Source organism: Castanea sativa, chromosome 6, assembly GCF_040712315.1.
Source record: "Castanea sativa cultivar Marrone di Chiusa Pesio chromosome 6, ASM4071231v1".
In the NCBI taxonomy this organism is placed as follows: domain Eukaryota; kingdom Viridiplantae; phylum Streptophyta; class Magnoliopsida; order Fagales; family Fagaceae; genus Castanea; species Castanea sativa.
This window is the reverse complement of record NC_134018.1, coordinates 22,168,335-22,190,032: the sequence shown is the minus strand read 5'-3', so window position 1 is coordinate 22,190,032 and position 21,698 is coordinate 22,168,335. Positions and strand designations below refer to the sequence as shown.

Below are 21,698 nucleotides of genomic sequence, written 5' to 3'. Positions count from 1 at the left end.
AATTTTTTTTTCAATAAATATTATAATTACATTACATGCATATATTATATTCTAAAATTTTAAATTCATCAATGCTAATTCTCAAAATACCAAAATAAATCAAACTAATAATTTAAATACAAATAATTAGATAAAATTAGAGATATATATATATATATATATATATATATATATAGACACGCACTTGACCACCACTTGCAAAAACTTGTAATTTACACACTCAACTATCAACCCACACTTGACCCAACCCAAGACTCAAATTTAAATTACACTCAATCCAACCCACAAGCTCACAAAAATCCAACCCAAGGTGTAGTTGGGTCAATTTTGTCAGTGGTGAGTTGAATGCATGCCCCTAACATTAATTAAATAAGAAACATAGATTGTGACTTTGAATAAAATAGAGCGGAGAAAAAGAATATAGGTGGCTAACTTGAACTAATCTACTAAGATCTATAAATGATCTCAAATAGAAAATTGGGATTGAGGCTTTGTTATTGTATAGCTATACTTCTTGGGGACATGTTTATTTTCTTGGTCTTCTAGCTTTCAATTTGGAATGACTTAGTGTGTGCAATATTCTTTTTAATCTCCCATCTCAGTGATTGATGCATCATAGAGAACTTAGTTACAAAAACTAATGTTCATAATGACCATTTTGTTGAAACTTATTGTAAAGAAATCAATTATGTTATTTTCATATATGGGAAAAATAAAAAGGTTTCAGGTGAACCGAGTTTCAACTCAAATAACCTATTTTTCTTCCATAAAAACAAGTGAAGAGTGAGATTCTGCATTCGAAATTCACTAGGTACAATGTGCATTGAAAATTGAGTTAAGGTGTAAGACACCTTTTCCATGACAGAGTACAAGTGACGAGGAATAGAGATTATAGTTAAGGTTTATGTTAGCTGTTAATGCACAACAACCCTTCTTTTTCCAGATTTGGGATCCACTATGAACAAAATATATCTAAACACAAACACAATAGTGGAAAAGATATTCTATTCCAATAGACAAATCAGAACAACTACTGAAAAGGAATTGACAACTTATTTGCAATTGTTCATAGTATTTCATCAACCATATCGTAGTTCCAAGCTGAATTATCAAAGATTGTCTATGCAGCACTCAAAACATGCATAGATGCTGCTTGAAACAACCTCAAGTGCTACTCATTGAATCACTGATAACTCTACTATTTTTATTATTTTGCTGGTTTAAATTTTAAATAATTACCTTTTTAAATTTAAATAATTACCTTTTTTGGCTAAAATTTTATTTACACAAATTTGGAATCACTTCTAATTCGGTCTCTTGATTTTAAAAACTTGCAATTTACACTTTGGTGCTTCTTCAGTCAACATCCATTAAAATCTTGTTAACTAACCCAAAAAGAACGTTGTTTTGATAATAAAAAAAAATGACGTCATTTTTAGGCAGGTTAACGGCAAAATTGTTATGGATAATAACAAGAAGTTTATATTGACATCATTATAATAGTTGAGTGTGTAAATTGCAAGCTTTTGAAAGTTTATTGCCTGTTTAGAAGGAACTCCAAACTTAGAGGGTGTAAAATACATTTTAAACTTTCTTTGTTCGTTTGTTTGTTGATACGTAGATCACAAAATTCTATTACGAAGGTTGTCCGTTTGCCCCAGCACTGCTACAAATCCCGGAGCACTGCATTCATTCCAGACATTCCTGCATGTCAGATTATGACATCAAAGGCTAAAAATAGCAGGTGGCCTTTTACTCAGATATAGCAGATGCTCACTCCTTCACATTTCAGGAAAAAACTATCAAGTAGCAACTCACAGGTTGTAGAAATCTGCCAGACACCACAAGCTCGGCATTGAACAGCAATGAGCAACGCATGAAATGCTCAACTTCTTAATCAAGCAACTTATGCTTCTGCAAGCTGAAAGTTCCCTCAGCTGTCAGCAAGATTTCTTTTCTTTCTGCCACTCACACATGCCCAACCATCTATTTCTGACACTGATATGCCCTCCAAGAATGGTGAATATTGCTCTATAATATATGAAAGCTGCATAAAATACATACATAACCATCAGAAAAATCAGATCCAGGATCCTATATTGACACTGATTCATATGTAAGATTTCCACCCAAATTATCCCACTGAAGGAATGCATCAACTGCATGTTCTGTCATCTCATGGGATTTTGTATATATTGCAAATGGCAAGAACACCCTGGTTTGCATTTGCTGCAAGCCAATTTGTCCAATGACAAAAGTAAGGTTGGTATAAGGTATAAAAGCTGATGATGTATGGAACTCTTGGACACTAAGAAAACCATAGGAACCCCTCAAAGAAGCATTTCCCAGAAACCTGTGGATTTTGTTTCTCTAGCTTTAAGCATTACTGGCCCTAATTTTTGTTAAGCCCATAACTGCACTATATCAACACAATAAATTCTGACAAAATAAATACTAATGATAATGAATGTACAATATGGAAAGTGTTTCAAACTTCTAGTCGACATTTCTTTTCAGCTTTAGAATGATGTGCTTTCTGTGTGTTAATAAAAGGATGGTTTAGATAAAATATAACTTAACTAGAACCAGGATGATAGAAGTTCAGAAAAGCATTTCTACTGAAATATTTGGTGAGCTTGCCATACTGGCCATAACTTTATTATTCTATCCCTTAAGGTGATTTCCTTAAGTTTCACATAGGTACACATCATGCCATGATAATGAATCACCTATGACACAAAGATACCTGGTCAGATAGAATGCCAGAGAGACCAATGACTGCTCCAGGCTTGGCGTATGACACAATATCATCTGCCAAATCTAATAGAGGATTTAGAAGAATATTTGCAATAACCACATCATACTTCCCTGTTTCAGAGATGACCCCCATTCCATTTGACTCCTGTTCTCCCACAATTCCACATATCCTTTCATCCATAGAGGAAGGACGGGTTTTGCCAGGAACCAGGTGTAGTTGCATTTTCTCGGGTCTGATGTCGTTCAGAGCAGCATTCTGGCGTGCAGAAGTAATTGCTTGGGGATCTACATCAATCCCAACTGATAAGGCAGCACCAAACTACACTCCCAGTCATAATGACAAAGTTGGATTTGAGAATTAGTTGGCATTATCAATAATCCATCATTTTACAGAAAATTTTTTGAAAAAAGGAAAAAAAAATTGATGAGAACTATGGGAAGAATCCAAGAAAGTAGAAAGATAAAAATGGGATTGGGGTAATAAGCAATGCATATAAGGAGAACTGCAAATACACTAAAAAAGATTCATTATAACATCTGATGAAGCATGAAAATCAGTAGGCTGAAATACTTCGGGCTACTGTGTATCTTGAAAAGAAAGAAAGCACTATCAAAGGTGACCGGTATGACCCGGCCAAGGACCCTCCGACGGTTAAGTCAGTTTTCTCTCTAGGACACAAGGAAAGAAAATAGTGAATGGTTAGAACTTACCTTGGGTGAATGGATTTTACTCCTTTTATAGAGAGTTAGACGTGGGTCTACTTGTTTGGATCCATTACCATCATAGGTAATGCTGGTGGTTGACAAAGAAAATGGGTTATATAGAGCGTTGTATATGGAATTTCTTCCACGTATCATGCAACGTGTCGTATTTTGCTCATGTGAATCTAATGGAGGATTTTCTACAAAACTCACCAAGTATAATTAACTCGTCCATGTACATGTCATCTGTAGATACACTCGTCTATAGAGAGTTCTATTCGTGGCATGGTTGTCTATGGACGAGTTCTTTTATGTGTTCTCGTCCTTGGACGAGCTGATATAACTTCTTCTTTGTTTTGGACGACAACATAAGGACGAACAATACTTAGCACTTATCCTCATCAATTGCCCCTTTGTCCTTGTGTTGTCTACTAATCAGATTTTTTTTTTTTTTAATTTTATGCTTGATTGTTGACACGTGGTGCAATCCTGAGTTTCATCAATCATGTCGTTTCGTCCTTCAAGAAAAGTGCCACGTGGCTTCTCCTGATTGGTCGTGTTGTTTCCTATGACTAGTTTCGTTGCCTATAAACAGTAGAATTCCTCTCCTACCCTTTTACATTTCCAATATTTTCTTCTCCGACATTTGTCATCTAGCGCCTCGTTTAGAAGTCTTCTCGCGTCCTTAGGCCTTCTTCGTTTAGAGCCAGGTATCTTCTCCATCTCATCTCTAGGTTTTCCTTCAGTTTTTCAAGATGTCTGAAATCGTAGTGTCCTCGTCTAGCAATAGCAATAATAGGGAGATAGATGAGTATCATGATAGTACAAAGGATGGTGGTTCAAGTAGCAATGATAGTGGTAGAAGTAGTGGTAGTAGTAGCAAAGGAGGTAATACCACGGACGAGCAATACACATCCGGAGTTCCGGGGGTTCCTTTAGAAGTTTTTCAAGAAGAACCAAGGACAAGGGTTGTTTCAGGGTCACAAGCTGGTACCTCCACCAGTGTTCCTTCGTCCACCACTGTAGACGAGGTAGAAACCGTCTATAGCTGTGCTGCTAGTGTCCTTTCTAAGACGGATGAAAAAAGACTTACCTCCCTTAGAAGTTGGTACCAAATTCCAGACGATCTTAACCCTAGATTAGCCGTCTATGGTGAGTGGTATTGTGACCTTCAATTTGTAGTGGGTATTTATAAGGCTTACCTCTTGGGGGGACTTAGGTTGCCTCTCAACGCCTTTGCTAGAGAGCTACTCACTAGGTTAGGTTTAGGAGTGTGTCAACTTAACCCTAATGCATGGAGGCTAGTCGTCTCTATGCAGATTCTTTGGAGGGAAGTGTTTGAGGGGATCATTCTCTTACTGTGGACGAGTTCCTCTATCACTACAAACCCTCATAAATTAGTCAATCCCTAAGTTTTTATCAGTTCTCGGCCAAGGGTACAAATTGTAGATAATTAAGTCCCTTCTTTCGTCTGTTAAGAATTGGAAGACGGAGTTCTTCTTCATCTCTAGTTTTTGGGTTGGGAACCCTGTTGAAGTAGGTAGGGATCCATTTCCCCATTATACTGGAGAAACAGGGAACCTTCATCCAAAAGGTATGCTTCTTTTCTACTCAATATTTTCTATCTTTTTGTATTCGTCTAGCCCCCCCCCCCCCCTTTTTTTTAGCTGTTAGACTACCTTCTTTGAGCAGGTTTTATCTTGAGCGCATCTAGCAGGCTCGTCTATTTATTGACAGAAGCTTCCATTCCCTAGTCACTCTCCAACGTCTTGCCACTTGGGGACTTAGGCCTAAACCGACTCCTGAAGCTCTAGCTCACGAACTCACTACTCATAGACGTAAGTTCTTTACTTATAAAATTTCTTTTCCTTACTTGTTTTAACCAAGACCTAACATTTTTTTTTTTTTTGCAAGGATAGCAACCACGAAAGAAAACAAGGGAAAGGGCCTAGTGGACGAGGAGACCATGCCAGAAACCCAATCTCAAACTCGTCCTGCAACTGGAGACGAGAAAAACCTTGTCCAAGACGATTGATTTAGGAGATCTTCCAAGTAGTCGAGGTCATAAGAAGACGAAGCATGTCGTCCAAGTCTGGGTTCGTCAAGCCAGGTTCTGCCATCCCTTCTACTTCCCAACAGCCGTCCATCCAAATACATGACTTGGATTCGTCCGTCCCTGTTGAAGTCACTCCGTCCCTGTTGAAGTCACTCCGTCCAAGCTTGCTGTAACCACCTCGTCTCAGCCGTCCAGAAGAGTTCCTATGAACCTTCTTGAGAATGAAGATCTTGCCTGGGAAAGATTTCAACAAGCTGTGACTGACAAGGACATTGTTGTGTGCTACGACATGTCCTTGAAAGAATTTGAACATTCTGCTATTCATGATCTCTTCAAGGTATTTTTTATTATTTTGTTTTCGTTTCGTCTTGCCATATTCCACGTCTCTCGTCTAATCATTTTCTTCAATCATTTGCATATATAGGCCATGTCAAAGTTCATGGCAGCATCCAAGCAGGCTACTGAGATGGACCAAGAAAGAATTAGGCTGGAATCAAGGGTTCATGAGGTGCAAGTTAATTGTAGGGGTAGAACTGAAGTGGTGGCTAATGCCATGGATGAGGCCAAGGAGTTGAAGAACCTCGTCGAAGAGCTTAAGGCGGACGCCGTCGAGAAGGACACCCATCTTGACCAACTTCAAAAGAGGAACGACGAGCTTCGCGTTCTTCTTGAGAAGGCCCAAGGAGATGCTATCAAGAATTTTAGAGCGTCCAGCGAGTTCACGGACCTTTTGGACAAGAACTATGCTGCTGGTTTTAAGGACTTCCATATGGATGCTAAAGAATGCTTCCCTAAGGTTGACTTCAGCTTTATCAAGCTCAACATTGGTACTGCAAGCTCTCTCCTTTAGATGAGCTCTGAGAATGTCAACGTTGAAGATAATGCCACCACCCAGCCTGCCCAAGACGACCCTAATTCCGGAGATAATCCACCCCAGTAAAAGATGTTGAAGTTTTTACCCTGTAATAGTGTTTTTTTTTTTTTTAAAAGTATGAGGTCCGTTGTTTTGGACCATTTGAATTTGTCTAAGTACATCTAACTCGTCCATGTTTTTGAGACAAGCCTTGATACAATTGCCTTTTTAGGCCTAACTTTCGTAAGGATCTTTGGATGATGGTCGTCCACCCTTTTTATTAATGAAAGTTTTTATTCATATTGTTTTTTCCAAGTATTTTCTATCTAAGCTTTTCGTCTTTAGACTTATGTTTGGAATTTCACTTGGTTATGTCATCCACAATTTGGACTGGTTAGACGTGTCGTCCATGAGAAATGTCGCATGCATGCTTTTCTTTCGTCTCTAATCCTTTTTGGACGAGTTCCATTGGAAATTTGTTCTTTCCCTTGGCCATTGTCTTTTATGACAATTTGCCTCCTTTCTTTTTTTAAGGATAGCTCATGACGAGACATACTCTGCGACCAGAGATTTTAATCGTCTGTCATTTCATTTGGATGCTAAGTTTACAGAATCATAAACACTTAAATTAAGAAATTCAAGCTGCTTTATATACAACATCTGTACACAAAATTTTCTGTGGACGTACAACATCTGTACATAGCATCGTCCATGGATACTAAGGACGTAGTATATAGCATCGTCCAAATATCTCATCCATGCTAATATTTAGTCCTTTTTTAGGGAATTCAAATTACTTTATATACAAAGGGACTTAGTTCATGACATTGTCCATAGCACATGCCAGTAGCTAGTGCTTTTTAGGGAATTAAAATACTTAAAAACACAAAATACTGTTTTGAAACATAAATGCTGAAACATAATACAAACAAACTTTTGAATCTCATCCATGCTGACCTTCCTGAAGAGTTTCCTTCCCTTCACTAGTAGTATTTCCTCAAATGCTCCACATTCCATGGGCGTTCCAGCTTCCATCCATCTAGAGCCTCCAAGTAGTATGATCCTTGCCTTTTAGAATTGATAACTCTATGAGGTCCTTCCCAGTTAGGTCACAGTTTTCCATGAGCAAAGTCCTTAGTGGCCAAAGATACCTTTCTTAGGACGAGGTCTCAAATATTGAAGTGTCTTGGCTTCACCAACGCATCATGGTACTTAGTCATCAGATTCTTGTAACATGCCACCCTTTGCTCTGCGTCCATCCTTACCTCGGCTTAGACGGAGTTGTTTTTTATTCTCCTCCTCTTTATAATGGGCCACCCTGTAGCTAGTTAATCCAACTTCCGCTGGTATCACTGCATCACTTCCATATGCTAGCTTAACGGGAATTTCTCCAGTGGACTTGTCTCTTCCTTCATACTTATCCCAATCCTGGTAAACTTCTCCGGGTTGGACTTGTCTAGCGGCACATCTTCTAACACTTCAATTGGTTCAACTAGCACTCTCCTTTCTTCAATGTTCATCGTCTGCATTTGCTCGTCCATGGCAAACATTGCTAAGTACCACTCTCTAGCAGCTAATTGATCTCCTTGTGCTTCTCCAATACCATACTCTGTTGAGAACTTACCAGACAAGTGGTAAGTGGACGTTGTAGCTCTCCAAATATTTAGAGTTGGTCATCCAATGATGGCATTATATGAAGACAAACAATCCACAACAAGGAAATTAACTTCCTTATTGATTTGTCGTGGGTAAGAGCCAACCCTGACTGGTAGGGAGATTGTACCTAATGGTAGAACCTTCATTCCTCCAAACCCGATCAATGGCACATTCACTGGATGAAGTGACTCCTTGTTAATCCTCATTGTTGAAAGGCTGGATAATAAAGGATCTCTGATGAACTCCCATTGTCTATTAACACCCTTTTGGTCGTATAATTTGCAATCACCAAGGTGATGACAATCGCATTGTCATGAGGATGGTGCAATCGTCTAGTGTCTTCGTCTGTGAAAACAATGTCTAGTTCGTCTCCTCTAATCATCCGTGGTGGTCGTCCAGACAGTTGAACATTCTGGATGACCCGCAAGTAGGTCTTCTTAGCTTTGGACGAACTTCCAGTATACATGCTCCCTACAATCATCTTTATTTCTCCAAATAGTGGACGTACTGGTTCCTCCGCTTTGCCTTTCATTGATTGTCTCTCGTCCTTATTATCTCGTCCAAGGAAATTTTTCAATTTTTCTTGTTTGATAAGAACTTCAATCTGTTGCTTCAAGTCATAACATTAGTCTGTATCATGCCCATGGTCACGATGAAAGCGACAATACTTGCTTTTATTCCTCTTGCTAGGATCTCCCTTCATTCTTTCTGGCCAGATGGATCATCCTTTATTTGCATCAAGACCTAATCAAGCGAAGTGAGTGTAGTTGGAATATCGTCCTGAGGACGACCCTACCTTCTTGCTGTCCCGATCTCTTTTCTCCCCCACTTTGGCTTTCTTTGAATGAGGACCTTGCTCTGGGTGATGCACATAACTATTCTCTAGTTGTTGACCTTTCTTTTTCTTCTTAGCAATAATGGCGTCCTCTGCATTCATGAAGCTTTAGGCTGAATGTATCAACTCAGCCATCGTATGTGGCTCCCTATCATATAGCTTATGAATGAACAAGTCCGAGCTAACTCCATTGTAAAAAGCTACCAAGAGGATCTTGTCGTCCATCTCATCCACTAATAAGGCTTCTCTGTTGAAACGACTAATAAATGAGTGTAGACTCTCGTTCTCTCCTTGCTTTATGCTCAACAAACTGGATGAGGAACGTTTTTGCCTTTGTCCACCTACAAAGTTGTTAACGAACAACTTGCTCAACTCTTGGAAAGAAGTTATAGTGTTTGGCGGTAACTTTCTGAACCACACTCTAGCTGGTCCTTTCAAGGTTGTAGGAAATGCTCTACACATAATTTCATCTAGTACACCTTGTAGATGCATGGTTGTTTTGAACGTGGCAATGTGATCACAAGGGCCGCGTGTCCCGTCGTATGAATCTAGGGTGGGCATTTTGAACTTGGAAGGCAAGGGATGGCTGGTGATGGACACAGTGAAGGGGGAATCTGTTTTGTGGACAAGATCATCCACATGGTTCACCCTTCTCATGGAATCCTTCATTTCTTCCATCGCTCTCTTCATTTAGTCCATCTCTCTCTCTAAATGTGGTATCCTATGAGTGACGGTACCCCTGGACTGGTCCCCTTTAGCATTGTTCTCAGCACCTTCACATCCGGAGTTTTGGCCTCGTTCTCTTCCATGCTATTGACGTTGCCTATTAACTTCTCTAGTTAACTCTTGGTTCTGTTGCGTCAGTTCTGCCATCGCTGCTGCCATGAACTGTAAGTGTTGTTGGACGGTCATGGGGGGGTGGTGGTGCGCGATTTGGGTGACTGGAGGCATTTTCACTCTCCTAGTGTCCTAGACTAGTAGCCATTGACCTAGTCCGAACCATACAACCTCTTTGTCTTAGAAAACAAAAAGTTAATAGAAACTTTTTACTCTATAATCTCCACAGACGACGCCAACTGATGAAGCACGAAAATCAATAGGCTGAAATACTTTGGGCTACGGTAATGGCTGTGTATCTTGAAAAGAAAGAAAGTACTGTCAAAGGAGACCGGTGTGACCTGGCCAAGGACCCTCCTACAGTTAAGTCAGTTTTCTCTCTAGAATACAAGAAAAGAAAATAGTGAATGGTTAGAACTTACCTTGGGTGAATGGATTTTACTCCTTTTATAGAGAGTTAGACGTGGGTCTACTTGTTTGGATCCATTACCATCATGGGTAATGCTAGTGGTTGACAAAGAAAATGGGTTTCATGGGGCATTGTATATGGACTTTCTTCCACGTATCATGCAACGTGTCGTATTTTGCTCATGTGAATCTAATGGAGGATTTTCTACAAAACTCACCAAGTATAATTAACTCGTCCATGTACATGTCATTTGCAGATACACTCGTCTATGGAGAGTTCTATTTGTGGCATAACTTGGTTGTCTACGGACGAGTTCTTTTATGTGTTCTCGTTCTTGGACGAGCTGATATAACTTCTTCTTTGTTTTGGACGACGACATAAGGACGAACAATACTTAGCGCTTATCCTCATCAACATCAATGAAGGGTGCTTCATTTTAATTTGATTGGGTCAAGCATAATATTAAGAACTGAATACCTTAAGAGCTGCGATTGCAAGAATTCCAGATCCTGTGCCATAGTCAAAGACAAGTTCTCCCCCCTTTATTAACCTGTGTAGCAGCAATAGACACATCTTAGTAGTAGGGTGCTCCCCAGTTCCAAATGCTAATCCAGGATTCAGAACTATATTTGTTGCTTGAACATCCTGCAGGGTGAAGCAAAACTAATTTTAACTATCCCATATGACAACATTTATATTAAAGTTCACGTTCTTCTTTGTGAATAAAGTATTAGAGTTAGAGAGTGTTAACTATGCAAGACGGAGGAGATTGTTCCAGCCGAAAGTTTAAAAGATGTGATTGTGTGTTTGCATGAACTTTCTAAATATTCAGAAGCAGAATATACTAGTAGCAGGATTGGGTGTTCACTACTTAAAGTTATACATAGACCCCACATGACTATCAATTTTTTTCAGAAGCAACAGAGTAGTAGTCATATATGGTGAGCAATCATTGCATCAAAACCTTTACAAAACTTGATTTAAGATAAACATACAGGGGGACTTCTCCACTGAGGCACGACCCAAATTCCTTCAATAACTTCAACAGGATGAAACGATTCCTGTAAAAATGGAAAACAAATTTTGAATAAAATGTTGATATAATATAATCAAGAATAACTTCAACTGAAGTTCTTATTCAATGGATTGAAATTTGAGAGTGTTCATTATCAAGGTATTGTTCAATAATGTAAGGCACAGCTTAAGTCAATAGTTAGTTAAGTTCCCATCAGAAGCCATATTGATGCAGAAAGGGGTGAGGTTAAGGACTTAGATGTGGTAAAGATAGAAGGATTTCACAAGGATGTATAAAAAAAAATACCAGACTAAATACTTCACTGATAGAACATCTTAGACTGCTTTCTCACCCAAGATATACTAAAAAAAATGTTTTCCTAATATACTAAGATTACAAGGACTTTTTTTTTTTTTTTGGATAAATAACGTAAGAATATTATTAATAATAATAAAGAAATTGCCAAGCCGAGTACATTGGGGATGTACTATGGGGGCAAAAATCAAGAAACAAAAGAACACTGGTCAAGAAAAATAGAAAAGGAAGAACAAGAAAAATGAGAAAAACCACACTCCATTCAAAGAGAGTGTGTAAGAAAAAAGACTTAATCTCCAGCAAAGAGCGTTCACAGCCCTCAAAGCTTCTAGCATTCCTTTCTCGCCAAATGCACCAAATCAAGCAGTGAGGCACTAATTTCCAAACATCAATGTGACGATGTCGCGCAAACTTTCCTTGACAAGCCTCAAACAACTCAAGAACAGTACGAGGCATAACCCACTGAATACCAAACAAGCAGAAAACCAAAGACCACAACTCCCAAGCTATGGTGCAATGAAGTAGAAGATGATCCACCGACTCCTCACAACTCTTACACATAAAGCACCAGTCAAGCACTATCACTCGTCTTTTACGAAGGTTGTCTGTTGTTAAGATCTTACCTAAGGAAGCAGACCAAGAAAAGAAGGCTACCCTTGGAGGAGCCTTCGATTGCCATATAATTTTCCATGGAAAGGAAACAAGATTATGAGGGTAGAAGGAACTGTAATAACCTCTAACCTCAAATCCTGTATTCCTTGCAAACTTCCAACAAACCTTATCTAGGCCAAACCTTATCTGGGCCAAACCCTCTCACTGACGAGGAATAGACTAGCCCCATAAACCGGTCAAAGGCTTCTTCTTCCCAATCTTGTGGTGGACGACGAAATTGCACATTCCAATGAAACCTCCCAGCAGACCAACCCATAACTTCAGCCACCGAGGAGTCCTTTGACCTACTAAGACAATAAAGCTCCGGAAAGGCCTCTTAGAGAGTACAGTCCCCACACCACACATGATTCCAAAATTTCACTCTAGTACCATCCCCCACATCATAAACAAGGAGTTTAGAGAAGTTCAACCAACCACTTCTAATATATCTCCACAAGCTGACCCCATAAGGACTTGTCACCTTCTTCATACACCAACCACCCCAAATGCTCCCATATTTTGCCTCTATAACCCTCCTCCATAAAGCATCAGTCTCGGTGCCATACCTCTACAACCATTTACCTAGTAAGGCAAAATTAAAATTACCCAACTGTCTTATACCCAACCCCCCATCCTGCAAAGGCCTACAAATCTTGGCCCAATTAACTAAATGAATTTTAGGTTCACCACCAATCCCATTCCACAAAAAATCTCTCTGTAATTTCTCCATACGCTTAGCCACCTTACCCAGTAAAGGAAGAAGGGAAAGAAAGTATGTAGGTAAGGACGATAGTGAGCTTTTAATGAGTGTCACCTTACCTCCTTTAGATAAAAACATTCTCTTCCAACCTGCTGATCTCCTCTCCATTCTCTCAAGAATAGGGTTCCAAACAGATAAGTCCTTAAATTTTGCACCTAAAGGAAGGCCCAAATATTTCAAGGGCAAAGAAGACTGCCCACACCCCAACAGACCCACCAAAGCCTCCAAATTGGGTACCCCACCAACAGGTACCAACTCATATTTCCCTAAATTAATACGAAGCCCTGACACCTCCTCAAATCTAGCAAGAATCGCCCTCAAATTAGCAATCTGAGAAGGTTCAGCATCACAAAAAATCAAAGTGTCATCTGCAAATAAAAGGTGAGACACCATTACTGATGGACCAGCTGTACTGCCCACAGAAAAGCCTGAGAATTGCCTAGTGGAGGCAGCCACATCCAACATACGACTTAATGCCTCCATCACAATATCAAACAACAATGGAGATAAAGGATCCCCTTGCCGAAGCCCCCTAGAACTTCCAAAAAAATTAGTTGGGCTACCATTGATCAGAATGGAAAACTTTACAGTTGAAATGCAATACCTTATCCATTTTCTCCATTTTTCTGAGAAACCACAACGTTGCAGCATATACATTAAAAAATCCTAACTCACATGATCATACGCCTTCTCCACATCCAACTTACATAGCACACCCGGAACTCCTGACTTCAATCTACTATCAATACATTCAGAAGCAATCAAGACGGAATCCAAAATCTGTCTGCCCTTCACAAAAGCATTTTGTGAACCCGAAATAAGTCCATGCACCACCCTACGAAGCCGATTAGCCAACACCTTAGAAATAATCTTATACATCCCACCAACTAAGCTGATAGGCCGATAATCCTTTACCTCCACAGCATCCACTTTCTTAGGAATAAGGGCAAGGAACGAAGCATTAAGACTCTTCTCAAACACCGCCTGAGTATGGAAATTGTGGAATACAGCCATAATTTTAGTTTTCAAAACACCTTAACAAGACTGGAAGAATGCCATGAAAAAGTCATCCGGGCCAGGTGCCTTATCACCATTAAAGTCATGGATCACCTCAAACACTTCTTCTTCCTCAAAAGGCCTATCTAGCCAACTTGCATCTTCCACCGAGATGCTAGAAAAATTCACATCATCTATGACAGGTCTGTGAGCCACCTCCTCAAAATAAAGCTGCCTATAAAATTGAGAGATACAGTTTACTATAGCAGCCGGGTCCGAAGACAACACCTCATCCACCATAAGCCTATCAATAGAATTAACCCTCCTGTGAGAGTTAGCTATACGATGGAAAAACTTAGTATTCTTGTCTCCTTCCCTAACACAAAGAACTTTAGATTTCTGCCTCCAACAAATTTCTTCCAACAGAGTAGCTTTCTCTAACTCATCACGAATTCTTCCCATTTCCACCCTTTCCTCCGCTGATAATCCCTGACTCTCCTCCCTATTCTCTAGAACACTAAGGTCCTTCCACAATTTTCTAATCCGAACATCAACATGACCAAACACCTCCACATTCCATCTTTTCAAATCATTTTTAAGGAGCTTTAATTTATTGGCCAGAATAAAACTCGGTGCACCGTGAACCTAGTAGGAATCCCACCATGACCGAACCCTATCCACAAAACCTTCATCCTTTAGCCACATATTCTCAAATCTAAACGGCATACTCCCTCTCTGAAAAGATCCACCCTCAAGGACAATTGGAAAATGATCTGAGCACAATTTAGACAGCCGTCTTTGAGAAACTGTTGGGAACTTATCCTCCCAATCTGTAGAAAACAAAAATTTGTCCAGCCTAGCCTTCGAAACAACTTCTCTAGAATTTGACCAAGTGAAAGTACCTCACAAGGACTCAACATAAAACTGAAAGATAAAAGCATATCTTTTAGCTTAAGTCTTCTTGCCATATATAGAAAAGTAGTCAAATTATTAATTTCAAAGATAACTTCAAAATATAATATTTCAGGTACCTAAACTATAATCCTAGGCAATTAATTCTTACAGTAAGGATTTTGAGCCCCATTAATAATTATAAGCTAGTGGCAAAGAAAGCCATTAGTGGAAACCATAACATTGTCCCTAATCACCTATTGGAAGGCTATGCACCTACATCACATAATATTTCGAGAGCACAGAATGAGAAAATAACAGTGCCCATCAGAGGTGATTTTGAATAGAAGGGAGCCTATGGCTTCAAATAGAATAAAATAGAGGAAAAAAAATACATGTGGCTGAACCTGACTAATTTTTTTTAGGATCCATAACTGACCCAAGAAATTTGGGACTAAGGCTTTGTTGTTGTTACATCGGCCTAAGTGCTAGTGTGGATACTTATATAGTGATTGGCAAATTCAATGCTTCTATAAGTACTCAGGCATTGCAGTGGTCAATCGTTAGTGGTGGAACAGTTCTCCCCCCCACCACCCCCCGCCACCCCCACCCCCTTTTTTGGAGGGGTAAAGGGGGCCAAGAAAATACAAGCAATTCTTTCCTGTGACATCATGAATTTGAAAAGGTAGTGGAATCCTACCACCAATCAGATGTCATCTGCTGCAACAAACCTCTGTAGGATGGGGTGGACTGAAACAAGATTAAACTACTACTTTCTCCAGAACCAAAGACAACAAGGTATCATAGATTTATGCTGCAGTCACAAATTCACAATAGCTCCATTGGTTTTCTCTCCAAATTAGCATCTTGGGTTGTGAAACTAGGTTGACCTTATAGGTTTACTAATTAATTTTGGGATTATAGTGCAGCTAAAGAGAGAGTTTTGTCCAAAAAAAAAAAATCCTCAGCAAGTACATCTACATTGTCAAGACCATGTTGTACCCAAAAAAAATGCTGTACCACCAGTTAATCAAAGAAACTATTATGCACCCTAGTGATGTTTACTAGATCAGCTAATGCAAAGGCTGCAAGTGCTATTCAGAAAAAGAAAAAACCCTATCATTTTGAGCTATTCCAGGGTCATTTTGCGCCTTGAATTAAATTAAGTTAAAACATTTTGCCTTCCTATCAATAAATGAAATTTTTCAAAAAGTGTCTAGCTTTTGGAAGAGGGTGGATAATGGAGTTGGGATAGGGGTGTTAAAGTGGGCCAAGATGCGGAAAAACTCATATTGATTCCAGAAGCATATCTTAGAGTTAATCTGGTACATCTGAGCCTAATTTTAGTCTTCATTTTAGTTGCTTGATAGGCCACAAACAACCAATGTGTAGATTAATTTTGTGGTTAAAACTTGCTTATGAAAAAAAAATTGTTGCTAAAACTCATCACTGATCAGTAGCAAATAAGTATGCAAAATTAATGGCTTCTGGTCCACACAAGAAAGCTCTTTGATGATTTTCCCATTAGTAAAAGTGCACTTTTATCCAACTACAGATACACAAAGATGAAAGAAAGAAAACCATTTCATTTAATCACAAAAATCAATGCAACATCACATGAATGACATATATAAAACAGATAGAATACAAGACAAGCAAGCAACACGATCAACATATTAGAAGTGACTTATAAATTAATAAAAAAATAATCATGAGCTTTATATTGCAAGAAAGATTACATGAAAAGAAAATCAACCTGAGTTTTCTTTATCCAGTCATATTGCTCACCCATTTTAACTTCATAATGAGGAATCTCTTTCAAGCCTATAGAATTTGCAGCATGTAAAATGCACAAATTTACATCTTCGCCTTCAGGATATATAGAATCAATAAAAATCTGCATAAAAATTTATTAGTAAGTAAACTGTTTAAAACAATGAGTTTATTTTGTCATGCCTGTAACTTCTATTACGTATTATCAATTTATCATGTCCTCAATGACCTGTTAAAGTTCAGCCAATCTAATTTGTGCACATTAGCTTGTCATGGTTGGGTTGCCGATTATGTAAAGCATCACTTGTGGCATCATATATAGTATAAACACTGGATCACCTTTTGAAATAGTATCTCATATTTTTCAAACATATGCTGTTTTCTATGTACATATAATTTCAAATTACAAGAATTTTGGTTCTAAAAATCGCTGAGAGGTCAGCATGCTGTGGCATAACGAATAAACACCATCCTCCTATCATTCACTAGGCTTTAGCTTTAGTGCTCAAGAGGGATAAGGATAGAGATCAATGAATTCATTATCACAAGAAAAACACATGAAAAGGGAAAGGAAAGGAGGGGAAGAAAAAGACATACAGCAAGCAGGAAAAAAAGGGGGTGGGGGTGGGGAGAAAACAAAGGACAGTAAAACCAAAGCTGCTATGGATATCAAAAGCTAAAACAGGAGGAGGTAAGCCATTTCCAGGAATGAAGCCTGTAAAGTCATTCCTCATCATATAGTATACATATATGGTCAAGCCAATTCACAACATAGACAATGATGTAGTGAATCTCCTCCTAGTTATACATATCAGTATCACCATATATATTGTACATTTATAACACTATTCATTCTTGCAGTTTTTATCAAACTCAACTCCTAGAAATGGACTCAACCAAATTCATCTACTAATTCCAATATCTTAGGCTGTAACTCACTCATTCTCAACAGGTAAGACATATGCCATTAATTCCAGATAGTTGGGACAAGATAATGACACATTATGCTCCTTTCCACTATTGACAGGAATCATGTAGCAGTGAGTGTATCAGAAAATTTGCACCATCACAAATAAGAAAAACACCTGAAAACTTCAATCTACTTCTGGTTGCTATTCTAACATACATGCAAAATGAACGCTGGATCAGCATAAAATGGAACCCAAAGTTTTAATTACATTCAATAATCCACAAGAGATTCATTCTCTGTGGTTCCATAATGTATTGCATTATTTGTTTATCTTTCACTTTTTCATTTTTTCCCATTCCGCATTTGCTACTACATACAATTGTAGCTCACAAGTACTGCTGTCTGCATTTTATATGCTTGCTAAAAGACTACATCAACATCCTAAGTCCCAAAGCTATATTGCTTTTAATTAAAGATGTTAGAGAGCATCTTGCTGCATCATTCACTCCAATTAATCCAATTTAGTGGACTTAGAGGCTACTCTTAGCATGGCATAGATAGAGGAGCCAAAAAAATAATTTTATCATGGTCTTCCTTTTATTGCTCATTTCTCATTATTGTTTGATATCTCGATTGTCTGATACAAGAACTTTGACAGTAAACAGAGACTACAAATTCAAACAAAATATTTTATGAGCACATTATTAACATCCATGACTGAGATAAACCAATAGAAAGGAACAAAAATAAATTAAATGTATTAGTAGCCTTCATAGTTAAATGTAATAAATTCGAAGAGGACCCACCTCATCAGAATTCTTAAAGGTGTCTTCTTCATCCATGGTTGTAGAACTTGCACCAAAGCATAAAAGAGCTTCTGAAAGCATATCCTAGTTAACATGAAAAAATAAAATGCAGTCAGTCATTGGCTATTTCACTAAACTTGAAAAAATGCCTTAACTAATGAAACAAGCCCTAATTCCAACCGCATATGACCAGTTTTTGCCACAAGTACTCATATAATGATCTTCCTGTTAATATGTTTTTTACATCGAAATTTCAAGTATGGTACTACACACACACACTAACAAGGTTTTGTGATAATAAGTAAAATACATATGTTTGCTATAAGTATGATAAGTCACAAAAAATATCTTTGAAATCTTATTACTGTAATGAAGTCACCTTTCCTGAGTTGAAATGTTATACTTTGATTTCTCCTTTTCAGTTTTTCCCCCTTGATTTTATGCATTAGCATAATTTTATCCTATGTTGGGTTTTTCAAGAAAGCAGTTGTGGATTCATCCTAGGAATATTGACCATACTTAGAAAGATATCTATCTACGTGCTTCCAACGAAATCTTGTGTAAAATAATGTGAGTTTACAACTTAGACAAACATATCTTCCCTTTATTATTTGCAAAAGATTCTTCTGGTGATTCTTATATTTAGAATCAAAGCTTGTAATTGATTCTTTAAGAAAAATTACTCCATCATCACTTACTGTACAAGCATGACAGTCACACTTAAAAAAATGTCTACCACAGAGCATAGCTCTCCCTTAATATTAAACTACCCGATGAATTTTTATTGAATTAATATTTTGAAAATTCTATTGTTGAGTTACATATTAAATATTCTCTACATTCTTAACATGCATATCTTCATGTCAATCAAATATTATATGTTAAGAGATTCGACCCAGAATCAAACCCCACAAGAATAACCATTTATACACTTACATTATATACAAGCATTTAGTTAGTACTATGTCTGCTGATAATAGATAAAAGGTAGAGAGAGAGAGAGAAAAGAAGCTCACAGCCACGTCTTTTCGACAGCGAATGTGAACGGAGAGGTACGAAGGATAAGTGAAAGACTCCTCCACTTTTGTGGGTACACAAGAAGCAGAAGAAGATGAAAACTTTGAATTTGCAGTGTTCGAAGATGGTGATGGGTCCTTGGCCTTATAGCTTGTTGTGAGGAAGAGAGTAAGGGGGGAGTAAGGTGTGTGGAGAAGGAGACGACTGCGCCTACGTAAGAGTGTGTAGGAAAGGTGTTTGAAGAAATGGGTCAGAGGGGCTGACATTTTTTCTGAAAATGGAAATGGAATTTCCATAAGGATAGCATCTAGTTTAGATTTTTTTTCACTATGGTCACAGGTTTCGGTCTAGTGGCGCCAGCTTCACTCCAAAAGAGTCAACTTGTTCTACCCATGCCAAAAATGAATAAATAGATTATAAATTGTTATTTTAATTTTGACCTCTAAAGTTTTAATTTCTTTTTTTTTTTCTTTTTTCTTTTAAAAAATTAAAGTTAATATTTTTTTTAGTCCTCTAATATTACCTATCATTTCGAGGTGATTGTTAAGTGACACCTAGGCCTATACATATGTTTATTTGGTTCAATCAAATTATGTCATACAATATCAGTTTAATTAAAAAAAATAAAATAGTTTTTGTTTCTTTACAATATTTATTGGGCATCTAAGCAAAGCTTAGGGCATATTTAGTAACTGTTTTTCCCTTATTTTCAGTTTTCAAAAATAATTTTCTATTTTTGAAACTAAAAAACTTATTTAGTAACTCAAAATAAATAGAAAATAAAAACTGTTCTCAAAACTCAATTTGTAAAGGAAATTGAAAACAGACAAAAGACTGTTTTCAGTTTCAAGTTTTCAAAGCCAATGAAAGTGCAAGTCTGATTTCAATATGAATCCATCTCATTTAATGAGTTAGCCCCGGGGTTCGAATCCTAATAACAACATATTTCAGTATTTTCTATTTTTTTCTTCAAAAAGCTTTTTTTTTTTTTTTTTTTGACTAACCAAACATGTTTTTTATTTCAAAAATACGAGAAATCTGTTTTTTCTTTCTATTCTCAAAAACAAGTTTTTGAAAATAGAAAACAAAAACTGTTATCAAACATAACCTTAATATCTTTGTTGATTTATTTTTATTTTAATAATGTGTATTCTTTAAATGATGTGGCATGGTTTAATTGGACAATGATTTAGTGGACCCAAAAATGACATAGTTTTGAGTGTGTAACTAGTTTTTTTTTTTTTTTTTAATCTTACTTGGCATTTAATGCCCAACTTAGCACAAGCCTAGATGAAAGAGTTCCCAATAATATTATTAAAAAAAAAAAAGGTAATGTCTCAGATGATGCCACAATCGCCAGTCGTTAAGATTGTCCAGATGGCTCTAGCATGACCTGCAAGACGATAAGAAAGTGAAACAAATAGGTTACTGGCATGGTGCCAGCCAATGAACCTTCGATGGTAAGGTTAGAATGGGAAAGAGAGATAACTGAGTGATAGAATTGGTAAGAGTATTTTTCTGATGATTTACCTTTGGCTTGATGTGCTTTATATAAGCCTCCGCTCTCCTAGCTATTGGAATGCCATTAATGGCGGTTTACTTCCTTGTCTGGGTAACGCTTTTGACAGTTAATGCTAAGATACAGAGACCTTTGGGTTAATGCTCTCTTTACTTCGTCCAATCGTAATGGCTTAGTCAATAAAGGCTTCATCTATGGTTCTCTTCTCATCCATTGCCATGTCTGGACAAGCAATATTTCCCGACTCATCAGTTGCCCCCCATTCTTTGGTCGTCAAATCCCTTGACAAACTAAAGAATATGAAGGTCGCCCCACGTCAAGCGTGGCCTTTTGGATTCCATTTTTATTGCATTTATGGCGACGTGATGGCGCTACACGCTCTGTGGGCACGTGTCGTGTTTTGATTGGCTAGACTTGGGCACGTTCCTCGATGAGGTATTTGGTTTTCCCGCGTCTAGGTTTTTTGGGAAGCCTTTAAATGCCTTTCTCTTTCTTCCTTTTCCCTCATTTTTGTTTTCTTCTTCATTTCTATGCTTTCTTCATTTTTGTGCTTCCTCCTTCCTCCGAGTTTAGGCAGCCTTGCTTTTTTCTCCTCGTGTACAACCTTTTCTTTTTCTTTTACTACCTGATTTTCCTTCGTTTTGCTTCAATTAAGACCTCTATTCTTCTTTTCCTTTTTGATGTGTGACTATTCTAAGGTTAGGCATCATTGCCCCTCTATTTCTTTCCTTTTCACTCGTTTAGGGGCGTTTCTTAGGTCCACCGATGGTGGTTGCCCTATGGTTGGGTTTTTCACTCCTAGGGATAGTGCCTTAGGGTTAGTCTTAGCTGATCTTTTCCCTTTATTGAATCAATCCTTGGATTGGTTTAGGTCTATTCAAGAGATGTCAATAAAGGTGAGGTCTAGTGAGCTGGACACAGGTTTATCGTCCAGTGACAA

General features: G+C 37.9%; 1 protein-coding gene across 3 annotated transcripts; it reads right to left on the bottom strand.

Moving 5' to 3' along the window:
- Window positions 1-1,456: 1,456 nt before the first annotated feature.
- LOC142641538 (uncharacterized) lies at window positions 1,457-19,593 on the bottom strand. 3 transcript variants are annotated; one of them, XR_012845420.1, is made up of 8 exons: window positions 19,239-19,591; window positions 18,223-18,306; window positions 16,490-16,630; window positions 11,101-11,166; window positions 10,583-10,750; window positions 2,747-3,076; window positions 1,819-2,047; window positions 1,457-1,704 (listed from the first exon to the last, which is right to left on the bottom strand). XR_012845420.1 is itself a non-coding variant. In XM_075815976.1 (7 exons), the coding sequence occupies exons 1-7, from the start codon at window positions 19,533-19,535 to the stop codon at window positions 1,934-1,936; spliced, it is 1,200 nt and encodes a 399-aa protein (XP_075672091.1). In that variant the 5' UTR covers window positions 19,536-19,591; the 3' UTR covers window positions 1,457-1,933. The 3 variants fall into 3 exon arrangements, 1 of the variants encoding a protein (XP_075672091.1); XR_012845421.1 differs by lacking the exon at window positions 10,583-10,750 and having other exon boundaries at window positions 19,239-19,593; XM_075815976.1 differs by having other exon boundaries at window positions 1,457-2,047.
- Between the last annotated feature and the right edge of the window lie 2,105 nt (window positions 19,594-21,698).

Coding starts and splice junctions, on each gene's coding strand:
- LOC142641538 (XM_075815976.1), bottom strand. CDS start 19,535: ATGGAAATTCCATTTCCATTTTCAGAAAAAATGTCAGCCCCTCTGACC. Junction 16,631..18,222: donor CCTTTAAGAATTCTGATGAG/GTGGGTCCTCTT, acceptor ATTTTTATGCAG/ATTTTTATTGATTCTATATA. Junction 10,751..11,100: donor CTCAGTGGAGAAGTCCCCCT/GTATGTTTATCT, acceptor TTCACCCTGCAG/GATGTTCAAGCAACAAATAT.